At 45.3% G+C, this 12,420-nt stretch overlaps 1 protein-coding gene across 2 annotated transcripts in view; it reads left to right on the forward strand.

Moving 5' to 3' along the window:
• Nucleotides 1-8,960, forward strand: part of NCOA2 (nuclear receptor coactivator 2) — a 313,783-nt gene extending 304,823 nt beyond the window's left edge. For both annotated transcript variants that reach the window (XM_075549589.1, XM_075549588.1), the window contains 3 exons: nucleotides 186-384; nucleotides 1,993-2,082; nucleotides 6,814-8,960. In XM_075549589.1, the coding sequence (XP_075405704.1) occupies nucleotides 186-384; nucleotides 1,993-2,082; nucleotides 6,814-6,825 (301 nt within the window). In that variant the 3' untranslated portion in view covers nucleotides 6,826-8,960. The remainder of the gene's footprint in view (nucleotides 1-185; nucleotides 385-1,992; nucleotides 2,083-6,813) is intronic.
• The last annotated feature ends 3,460 nt before the right edge of the window (nucleotides 8,961-12,420 follow it).

Here is a 12,420-nt window from a genome sequence, read left to right on the forward strand (position 1 = left end):
ATTTATGTGTTTACCGATGGTCTAAAGCAGCCCCTCTGAAAGGATCATTCGGCCCCCCCCAAGGGGTCGTGATCACAGGTTGAGAACCGCTGCTCTAAAGTCAATGCCAGGGAACCAGCATGTCCTCAGAATGCCTGGCATTGTCGCCCCCGGGCACTAAGGTTTTCCTCTCTGCTACGTTACAGCGTGTTTTCCCAGCAGTCCCCACCTCACTTTGCACAGCAAGCAAACGCCAGCATGTACAACAACAATATGAACATCAACGTCTCCTTGGCCACCAACACAAGTGGCATGAACAACATTAACCAGATGACAGGACAGATCAGCATGACCTCAGTGACCTCTGTGCCTACATCAGGGCTGTCCTCCATGGGTCCTGAGCAGGTAAGGTCCCAGGGAAGGAACGGGAAGCAACCCTTTTCCCGATGGGGACTTGTTTGTCTGTTTCAGCATGATAGTACAGTAACTTGTCTGTACTTTCACCTGCTGTCGACTTGCACGTTAAGAGCTTATTCACCCCCACCCCCTCCCTGCTAAACGTGAAAGCAGAGGCCAAACTACCTGCTGCTCAGGTCTCCGAAAGTGGCACTTCTAGAACAGAGAGAGCAGCGCAGGTCATGCACGAACCGTTCTTTCTTCATTGTACACCTTGAGAATATGGATGCCACAAAAATCAGTGGTGTTTATTTAATAATTTTGTTAGGTGTTGAATGACCCTGAATTGGCTCTGCCAGCCCTGGGTAGACACCAGGGAGACTCAATGCATTTGAGAGAGCAGATAGACCGCCATGCATGCAGGATCTTTGCTGGGCTGGCCCAGGACTGAAAATGAAAATTAATCCTTTTTAAATTGCATTTACAGATGATCTTATATATTTTTTTAATGACACAGTGCTTGGCATTTGACCAGAGTCCCCAATAATTCACACGAAGTAAAAATGTGTCAAAGAACCCTAACTCTTAGTTTGCATGTGGAAAAACTGAGGCACAGAGTGTAAAGGACTTAGCGAGATACATGTTAAAATTGAATGCCTTTGCTAATTTAAGATATCTCTTTGTGTATGTATTTGTATATGTGCGCGATAGTGGTAATAATTATTTGTACTGTGAGAGTTGCATTAAGTAAAAAAAAAACAAACTCAAAAGATATTAAAATGAAAAATGTAAAACACTCACTGCCATCGAGTGGATGATGGCTCATAGTGACCCTGTAGGACAGGGTAGACTCTCCTTGTGAGTTTCCGAGACTGCAACTCTTTACGGGAGTAGAAAGCCCAGTCTGCCTCCTGTGCAGCTACTGGGAGCATCAAACTGCTGACCTTTCAGTTAGCAGTCCAGTGTATAGCCACTGCACCGCCAGGGCTCCTTACGTGTGCTGCCAAAGCAGCACCGGCACTGCATTAGGGCACCCAGATGCTTGCTAAACAACCAGACAGGACCGTAACTGCAGTGTGTGTCCTCTGACAAAACTAATTCCCCTGTTAGCATGGGTACATGCATTTGGTGATTTGTAAGAGAACAACTGCTCATGAATAGTTTAATTGGTAAGACTAGATTCACAAAAGCCATCACTGTTTGCATCCTCGCACTTGCTCTCACTAATTAATAATCTGCCGAAGTAGCAATGATGTTAGGAGCCTTCGGATGACTTTGGACTCCCAAGTGTGAGTCACTGGTCTAATTTGAAGCAGCCAGGAAATGAACGCGTGTGTGCATGAAAGTCTTGCTGGTTTGATCTTCTCTGTTGAATTTGATTTCAGTGCCAAATGTAAGTTAATGTGCAGGCCGCTACCATAAGTATTCATTTTCATGTTTCTCCACATGTCCCCAAAGCATATTACCTGGGAGAGATGCTATAGCAGGATGAAGCTGTCGTTCGGCGGTTAGCCCCTTTTCCCAGGAGGCAGAGTTAAACACAGAGGGAAGTCAGTGGTAGGTTGTTCTGCAGAGCACTGTGGGGCATCTGCTGATTGTAGTCTCTTGTTCCCTCAGGTTAATGATCCTGCTCTGAGGGGAGGCAACCTATTCCCAAACCAGCTGCCTGGGATGGATCTGATTAAGCAGGAGGGAGATGCATCTCGGGTAAGAAGCACGTGCGTAACAGCAGTGAAGTGACCCAATGGGCCTGGCTCGATTGTCAAGCTGTCACTTAAAGACAGCTGCAATACTTGAAAGAGCTTCTCATTGGATCTGGCGTAAATTATTTTTGTGGCAAGAGCAATCTGTTACCTCTCTGCTATTTCTTCCTTAAGTGTTTACCTCCTAGATATTTCATTAGGTTTACACATGTTGTCTTGTATTACTTATTTTGTACCTTACACACTTACTCTAGGGAAGCACCCAAGTCTTGAAACAGTAGAATACTCAGCACTTGGTCCCCCTGAGCTGTGTGCCCAGCACCCTGGAGTCCTTTGACGCATAGCAGGTAGTGGGGCTGGGGTGATAAGAGCCTAACCTTTACCGGTGGATAGTGTACTCTTGCTCCATCTTTTGGCTCTTCATGTATACATTCTTATCGTGGTGGAATATTTGTTACAAACATTTGAACCATTTTTCCGTGGAGAGTTCATTGACAGTAACTACATTCGCCATGTTCAATAATTACTACTGTTTATTTCCGAATGTTTCATCGTCCTTAAAACAACCTATTGCCTACGCGAGACCTTCCCATTCACCCCTCCCATCACCTTTGGTCTCGCTGCATGTGGTTCTTCTGGCTCGTTCCTGTAACTCAGGTCACACCATACTTGCCCTTTGGCGACTGGCATAGAGCTTTAAGGTTCGTCTGTTCTGTGTCCAAACTGCGTTCCACTTTGTGGCGCGTTCTCTGCCATTGTGTGTCTCCGCCACGTTTGGTGTTTGTCCTTTCCTCTCGATGGGTGGACGCTGGGTTGTTTTCACTTGGGGGCTATTGTGGACAGTTCACTGCGCTCCTGCTGCCACTCCCTTTGGCTCAGTAACGAGGGATGTCACTGCTGGGGTGTAAAGTACTTCTGGGTATAACTTACTTTCTGAAGGACGGCCCGGAGCGTTTCCTCATTGACAACACCATTCTCCAATCCTCTCAGCAGTGGATGAGGCCGGGAGCTTTATTTTAGAATGTGCTCTCGCTGTGGAGAAGATTGTCAAGGCTTGATGTTGAGTTTCCTACATAAACTGGGTCTTAGTTTTGTTCATATAAGTATTCCAGGTAACAAAATAGTGCAAATTTGAGCCAGCCATTAACAACATATTAGGCTAATTTTTTATCCATGGTCCTGCTTGCTGTAAAGAACTATTGTCACTGGAGCCGAGGGGCCAGACTCAACTGTGGAGTCCTGTGGACGTTATCTGTGCCACCAGGTGCCGTGAGGCTCAGACGCACCCATGTGCGTGAATGGCTGACACAATCGCCCGGTTGTTGATTCATGGGCTGCGACTATAACGCTGGGGACTTGAATTGACCAGCCGGTCCCCAGGTGAGAGCTTAGGCAGGCTCCTTCTGTAAAGACTTACAGCCTTCGCAACGCTGTGGCTCAGTTCTACTCACACTCCGTCCTGTAGGGTCGCCGAGAGAGAGAGAAATGCTTGACCGTGGCCCACCAAGCAAAAACCAAGCCTGGACCAGAGTCACTAGGGCAAGCTCCCCAAAAGGAGGGGTGGGGGGATTGCCTCTTGATATGCACACACAACTGAGGGGATGAGGAATATGTAACAGATTGTGGAAGCGCGGTCTGGAATCAGCCTTGGGGCAGAATTCCAACCCTCGCCCAGGAAAGGCTTGCTGTGCTTCCTCTTTGCTTCTCGATGCTGTCCGCATTGCACTGGTGACATCTTTCCAGTGATTTTTTTGGTTCCTTGACCAAAATTCTTAAGGGTCAAGTGTAGTTTGCAGCTGCCCTTTCTTGTGCAAGCGTAGTGAGCCAGGTGTAGGTGTGGTTCTTCCTGTGATGGGGAGAACATGGGATCTAGTTCTCAGGTATTTCGACTCTGCATGGGCCCTTCACTCGGGAAGCGGCGCAGGTGAATGGCGTCTTCTCAGCCCGCCGGTCTAGTGCCCACCCCCCACCCCCGAGGCTGTGCAGCTAGCAGGTGACGGCAGCAAGTAGGAGCACAGCAGATACGTGTGGGGAAAGAGCCTGGGGAAGGAAGGACCACCAGGTGCTCCACAGTGGCAGGGGCCTCTCGTGCTGACTCCACTAGCCCACGGGGCGGGGTGGTAGAGGGGGGGCAGGGTAGGTTGGCCGATGAAGGGGTCACCTCAGTGCACATCCAGGTGCCTGGTGGGAACGCACCATTAGCATTAGGATCACAACCAACAGCATTCAGTGAATGGGCCGGCGGTGGGGGTTCTCTTCAGGGAGCCAGGGTGAAAACTCCCTGTTACCATCCAACTCAGACCAGTGACACCCCTCCCACTTCCTCATCTCCCCCAGCCCTCTCTTGCCTCCTGCTGTTCATCTGCAGTTGATTTCATGCTCAATGTTAAGGTCACAGAATAGGCAGTCTGTAGACACACCTGTTTCTTCCAAAGAAGACTACGTCCTGTTGACTGTCCCTAATCCATAAGTAGTAACTGCGAGTTAGATGGTGTTTGTGGTCGCTTGCTGAGAGCAGGGCAGAAGGCCCCTGGTAGCCTGCTCCTCTGTTTCTTTGTTGGGAATCTGGTACCGTTCGTTGAACTAGAAACCACTGTGATCCACTGTTAATTGAATCTGTTCTGTTTACCCCGAGATTATAGCTGTGCCGTGCTCCAAGCAAAGCTAATACATGTGGCCATGGATTCATTCAAACACCGAGTCAGAGTTGACTTGACGGCTGGTTGAGATTGGGTTTTTCGTTTTTGATTTTGGTTGGGTTTTTGGTTTTTTCGTGGAAGGCTAGTACTTTGCTTCTCCAAAGACTACTTTTTACGCGGGCTGCTCAGAGTATTCCTTTCTATTGGGAATACATTTAAATCTGTATCAGGTTTTCATTTACTGCTCAGTAGCACGCCTTTTGTATAAGGAAAGTGTGGTTATAATTCATCCCATTTATTAATATTTTGGAAACTCGTCATTAACTAGGACCATCTTTTAGATGATGATAAAAATGGTGATGATAGGGAGAACTTTAAGAAGCTCATGGGAAGATGGAAGCAAGGAAATTTGTTGACACACTTTCGGAAGCCCCCTCTTAGTGGCGCGGCATTAATGTAGCACCTACTATGGCTCAAGAGTGGTTTAGCCCTCTCTGGGCAGCGTTTCATTGCATCCTCTCTGCAGTCAGTACCGAAAGGCCCAGTGACCTCTGAATAGCACCGCCAGGATGCCAGCGTCCCCTGAGCGAGTCACTCCTGTTCTCTCTGACCAGACTGCTGCCAGCAGCTCCCTGTCGTGAGATCAGACCCAGCTAAAAGCACGGCAGAGCTCCTAAAGCTCATTGGAAATTAATATTCCTTGGTTTGTTTGTTTGTTATTGGTTTGTTGGTTTACTTTCAGAATGTCTGGGAGATCGAGGTTTTCCATATTTCCGTCTGAACCATGGAGTATTTTTGTATGAAATCTTAGCAGTAGCACAAATTAGGAATATATGTTCTTGAGTTATATGTAATGGAGAAAGGTGCATTAGTTTTTATCCACTAAGAAGAAATATAACTACAGATACTCTCTGAAATTAAATTTGTAAGCTTCGCAGAATTGTGCCCCTGGACAGGCAATGATGCCTTTGAACACTGGGATTCCTGTCTGGCAGTAGTAATTAATCTTAGTTTTGTTGAAAGAGAAATAGATTACTTGGAGACTGGCGTCTTCTCTAATCTCCCTAAAGGAAACTCGATCTCTCTAATGGCCCTCTTGTGTTAGAGCCCTGTGCCTAAATATCTCGATTCTAGATGCTGTTGTTCTATGTTCCCACAAAAGCAAGTCAACAAACATGGCTCTCAAGGCAGTCCTAAGGCTGTAAACTTACGAGAGCAGGCAGACTCCTCTTTCTCCCGGGGAGCAGCTGGTGGGCTTGCACCGACAACCTTGTAGTTAGCAGTCCGACACTTACCAACGGGGGCCACCCATCGTACCTGGAATTTCTCCTCACATCATGCTAACCACATTGGTTAACTGTCATCTTTGCCTAGTCAGCAATTTGCCTATGCCAAAAATGTTATGCTACCAAAAAGTTGCCTACGTTAGCAGTGGCCAGGATATCTCGTTATCCCAGCACCTGGCATCTAGCAGATGCTCAACTAGTATTTGCTAAATGAGGAAACACTATTTTTGCACAGATGGCCAATGGCTACAGAAGACCAGTTACAGACAGTCTCACCCTGTCCGAGGAGGCAAACGCCTCCACGATTCTGGCCCGTCCCAGCCCTCGGCCTGCATCAGCTCACATTGCCAGTGCTAAACAGCCAAGCCCAGCTAGAACTCCTCTGGAGTTGGAGTCTGTTTATTCAGTCGCCAAATCCGTTGAGAGCACACCGCATCGACCTTGGGTAGGGCAGCTCACAGGGCGGGGCCTCTTCTGGGTTTGGTGCTACCAAGGAGCACCCGCAGTTCAGCAGATGGTGCGTCAGTTATCTTTGTCTGGAAGATGCCCGCGCGAACGTGGGCTGGGATGTCACCGGCTGGGAAGCCGCAGCCATGCAGAAGGAGGGAGTGGCCATCTCGTTAGCGGAGGCAGGGTCTTGTCTGTGTGATGCCGGTGGAAGCACCGTCCGGCCGTAGGAGGGTGGCCATCTTCTTAGCTGGGTCAAGGCCAGGGAAACGCCTCCGGATGAAGATTTGTGGTGGGCTTTCAAATGGTTTTCCCTAAAAGCCAGAGCCGCCTCACAACTTCTCTCCCTCTGTTTTCCTGCAGAAATACTGCTGACACTGAAGGGAGCTGGTTACTTCTTTCTTCAGCTGACCGGGCTCCAATTGCTCAAAACACTTACTCGTCTGGAGAGCTGCGTCCACTTGTTCTGACCCACTGGCCTGCCAGCCAGTTCTGCCCGAGCGGGAACCACAGACAGACCTCGGCTCTGCCCCAGTGGGGAGACCCAGGCAGCTGTCGCGGGAGAAGCTGCCTCTTCTCTTGACGGTCTGAAGCTCACGTCCAGACAGTTGCTCAGTCTGTTCACTGCATTCACCTTAGTGCAACTTAGATCTCTCCTGCAAAGTAAATGTTGACAGGCAAATTCCATACCCATGTCAGATTGAATGTATTTAATGTATGTATTTAAGGAAAACAACCGTGCTCTTGTTCTGTTCCTGTTTGGTTCCAGACACTGGTTTCTTGCCTTGGTCTCCCCCGGCTAACCTGTCTAGTGCAAACCAAGATTTCATCTGGGAGAAAGAACAGAATTTCTTTAAAAATTAAAACCTAATAAGGTGTTTTAAGTGAAAGCCTAACCACGGGCTTAGAAGCAAGGCAAGCCCGTGGACAGTGAGGTGTGTACAGAAACACCCAGCCAGTGAGGACCAATAAAGTCCTAGTTGTACCTTTGTAGAAAGTTCTAAATACCAGGTTGGAAAGAGTTTCCACTTAACAGCCTATGAGGGCTGTTAATATTAACAAATACTGTTTCCTTCCCCCCCCTCCCCCACCACCCCCTTCTTCTTCCCTGGACTAAAAAACAACAACAAGCGAGTTCATCTAAATCACGAATCACGTAGAATTATTTGCGCACCCAAAATAAGTCCCCCTTTTGTTGATTCGGGCCACAATTTGAATTGGCATCTCCTCCCCCTTTGGCTCACTGCGCTCTAGCAGCATACCCGACAGAAACCAGGTGACACTCTGCTTCCTGAGATGCTGGCCAGCCGCCGACCAATTTGCTCACGATTGGGTTTCTGAGAAATGAGTTTGCTGGCAAGGAGAGGAGCAAAATTAGGGCTTGATCCCAATCAAGCTAAGGGTACCTGTTTTGGAAGCATGTTTCTTCTGTTCCCCAGCAACTCTGACCTACAAAATGGGAGAAAATAATAGTGTGTGAACATTTTACGGCAGTTATCACCACCATGTGTTTCTTGTTTTTTTAGTTTTTTTTTTATTTTGTTTTTTAGCAGTGCTAAGCTGGAGTTTTATAAGGTACATAAAATCCGATTTATATGTAAACAAGCAATAATTTAAGTTGAACTTAAGTGTTTTAATTGTATAATTTTTGTGAGGTATACATATTGTGGAATTGACTCAAAAATGAGGTACTTCAGTATTAAATTAGATATCTTCATAGCAATGTCTCCTAAAGGTGTTTTGTAAAGGATATCAATGCCTTGATTAGACCTAATTTGTAGACTTTAAGACTTTTTATTTTCTAAACCTTGTGATTCTGCTCATTAAGTCATTTATCTAATCTATATAATATGCAGCCGCTGTAGGAACCAATTCTTGATTTTTATATGTTTATATTCTTTCTTAATAAACCTTAGAAAGGCTACATGTTACTAAGCAGGCCACTTTTCTGGTTGTTTTTCTTGCCCATTCTGGCAAGGGAATAATCTTTTATTAATTGGCATCGGTTTCAGACAACTGCAATACTAAGAAACGGGTGACCTTTTTTTGAACTATTTCTCTCCGACCCGATACACATAGTTTCTTAACTAAATTTCCAAATGATGTTCTTTTTGATGTCTAAAAGGCAGCGCATTTTATAAAATCTCACTAGCCAGGCTTTTTAGGAACAGAAAGGTTTTTCTTAGAAATCTGATTGTTTATTTTGTGGCAGGGTGGAAAATGTACAAACTATACCCCTATTTATATTTATCTCTCTCTATATATGTAGAATATGGCAGTGTAGGAAGAGATATAACCCAAAGATAAGGGATGAATAGTCTGAAAGTGTTGCTCCATACTAAAGAAATGTTCTGGAAATTTGCATTTCGATAATGTTTCCACTTGAGAGGGATCTCGATACAGGGAGGTGGCCGAGGAACGGCACCACGTGGTGGCCACCAGTTCATAGTGTCCCACTCAAAGGGCTCGACGGCTCAGCCCGACTCTTGGGCTGCCTGCCTGCCTGCCTGCCTGAAGAAAAAGCCGAGCAGATGTTGGCCCGGAACTCCATGACCTCACCGCTGTGCTGAGACTTGCGTTGTGTACCACTTAACCTGACCACTTTTCAATTGATTTGTAGAAGTATGTGAATTAGAAGGGCCTGACACAGCACAAACGCGAAATGAAGTTGAAACTGGATTTGTGTTCTCTTGAGTTTTTGAGTCCCTTCTCGCTCTACCGCAGCCCCACAATGCCTGCGTCAGCATGTTGGTCCATCTGCCCCTGCCCTTTGACCGTGGGTTCCATGCGGATCCGTGTACAGAGCTGTGGTGCGGTCCTGGTGATGGAGAGCATGCGTGATCATCGCTGTCTCAAAGGACCCGCGATGAGTTTCCTCTTGGCTCCGATCAGGGAATGGGTTTTGCTTTACATCTGATTAGGAGAAGAAGCAAGCGTAAGTGAAGAAATCCTCTGATCATATTGATCACTGTAGACGCAAAAGCCAAAATCAATCCCCTTCATTATCAGTATTTCTCATGCTGTACACGATAAATTTGTGAGACTGAGGACTTGGTTTTTGTTTAATAGAACAAATAATCAGTGTTTTACTTATATTACTAAATGTGAAAATGCATAATGTGAAAGAATACATACATTAACTTGGTTGTAAGACTCATTTAAGTGTTCATGTAATGTGGTAAGTTTAAAAAGTGCAGTGAGCTGTTTTACTGCAGATGAATTCCTGGACTCAAAGATGAACGCACATGCCTCCGCTACCCCATGTGTATCTCTTTAACGGCCTGTAATAATTGAAAGCAATGTTTTTGCAGTTTCTATGATGCAATTTTTAATCTGTGTTTAAAAAATGGAGTTCATATGGGCTTAACACATGATAATGGTGGCACCGATCCACCTGCAGAACCCAAAGACACACAATCAATTTTGAAATGCAACTGAAGCCATTAATTGTTGGTGTGAATTTAAATTTTCTAGTATTTGTATGGTAGTGCGCTGCCGAAGAGCAAAGCATTCTCTGCACAAAAGAAAATTACTGTAGTAGCTTCGATTTTAATTAGAATTTTCTCCCTGGTGTTTCTTTATAGACTAAAAATATTTTAAGTTTCTTACTACAGGTAAAAGCTATGTGCAAGAACCTCAAAATGCTAAAATCTAGCATAATGCCTTAGATCTGTTTTTAAGTCTTGTATATTCCTACATAGCTGTCCGATGTATTATATTTGTATAGTGAATTGTGTACAATTTTTGAATAAGTGCATCATCACTTGACCTTGACGTTGTTGAATGGTGATGATGATACATACATTTCTTCAAACATTTAACTGTCTTTTTTTTCCTTTTGTCATTTGTGGGTTTTATTTGTACAGTTCTCGTGAAGTCGCATCTGAGATGTGTGTATATGGAAAGATTAGACAAGGGTAAAATTAAGCAATATATTAACTATGGTTCTTCAGGAGAAAGCTTACAGTGTTTCAGGTTGTGATTTATTTTCCAAATGGAGTTGACTCTGAACATCACTTTGTCCACCTGCATTGATGTTTGTATTTCTAGTGTGAGCAGTTTATGCAAAGGTAGATATATTCAGAGAAATTTTAAATACATTTATGCAAGTTAATATTGCTTTGCTGATGCTATTTGCTTATTTGATGTTAAATAATGCTATTGTAAATAAAGAATTCTGTTGTTATTGCATCATTTAATAAATTTTAATGCCTTCGGGTTTTACATGGCTTTAGAGATTTTTTGAATATTTATTTATTTATATAAAATGGTCTTTGTGTTGTAGTTGTTAAAATCACAGCCCAACACGCACGGACCGCTTGGTCCCACCCGTTAACATTTTTCAAGCAGTGCGACCATTCTCAGGCTCCCTTCCATTCACGTAAACTCCCTGTGGCCCGCCCCCGCTACCCACCCCCACCACCACCAAGGTTCCTGTCTCATCTTTCAAGTGGCTCTTGTTTGTCTGATCTCAGATAGACATTTATTCCACAAGCCTACTGCTCCAGGCAGACATTGTTTACTAGTAAGCTAAACTAGAACTAGAGTTGGACTTTCGGAAGACTTAGGGGTGCTTTCAGTCTGAGGTTTAAAGATGACCTCAGGGCAGTGGCTTCAGAATTCATCCAAGCTCTGTGACTTCAGATAGCCTGGAGTCTGAGAATATGAAGTTCGCTTCAGCATATTCTTCTGGTCTCATGGCAGCGGAGGCGGTTAACCCCACATCCCACTTCCTCTTCCTATTTCTGACTCCTCTGTTGGGTGAGGCAAATAGAAAGCGACTTATGCTTAGTGGGCATTATGCTTAGATGGTGGCTTTGCCAGCCTTTCAGCCCGCAGACACTACTCACTGAAGGAAGAGGGTGAAGCCGAGGCCCGGCACTGGTCCGGAAAGCTCATGAAACCCAACCCCGAAGCCTGCGAACCAAGAAACCAAATTCCACCAAGTGTCAGCCTCTGTGGCTGCTCTTCTGTGCCGTCGTTGAGAAACCATCTCTGGCACAGCTCTTGTGTCCTGAGAGATGTGTATATGCTTCAGGATGTGAGTGGGAAGTCATGCCATTTCCCAAACTTTCTGAAGCCCCCTTTGTATTGCATCGGTTCATAATTAAGAATACCTTAATTTGTTATAGTTACATGATAGCTGACACTGCTCATCGCCCTTAATACATAACATGCGCATGGACGCATCGTGCGCTTAGCTCTCATCGTTCCCTTTGATCCTCCCTGTCAGCCCTCGTAAGATTTTCTGTTTGAGGCAGGGATGAGGTGTCAGTTGAAGACGAGTTAAAACTCGATGGAGAATCTAGCAGCAGAATCGCTGTCCAGAGTCCTGCATGATGGTCCTGCTGGCTTCACCTCCCATCCCTGAACATCCAGAAATATCGATGACAACAAGTGTGGGCTGTTTTTGGCTTTTTTACATGGATTGGCCTATTAAAGTTACACATGACACATTAAACAAAACATTTTAATAAATCGCCCTGTTGATAAACAGTACGTGTATGAGAAACAGGGCCCGAGTTATGAACTGTATTGCATGTGTTTTAGGTAATACCATTTCAAAAGCACGAAAGGATTAGAAAAAGTCAATCTCATTGACAACAGGAACAGATTAAGAAGAAACACCAAAACACGTCCTTTGGTTGTGGGTTACACCCACATGAGCCATTAGCTCTACCCTGCCCAAAGAGTCACTGTGGATCAATCAACTTGACAGCCATGAGTTTGGGTTCTTCCAGGGGGGGTGCTTTTGGTATTCATGAGAAATAAGTAGAAAAATAGCAAATGATATACATATTTAAGGTTACATGATGAGACATCATGCTAGTGAAACATGAACACACACAGCAAAACCAGGAGGCCCACCCCTCATGCGAGTGAGCGAGGTCATGCTGGAGTGGAAGAGAATGTTCAGCCACTCGCCAGCGAGTGGGAACACGTGAGTCAACAGACCAGCCCTTGGCATTC

The sequence above is a fragment of the Tenrec ecaudatus genome, chromosome 5 (assembly GCF_050624435.1).
Source record: "Tenrec ecaudatus isolate mTenEca1 chromosome 5, mTenEca1.hap1, whole genome shotgun sequence".
NCBI classification, from domain to species: domain Eukaryota; kingdom Metazoa; phylum Chordata; class Mammalia; order Afrosoricida; family Tenrecidae; genus Tenrec; species Tenrec ecaudatus.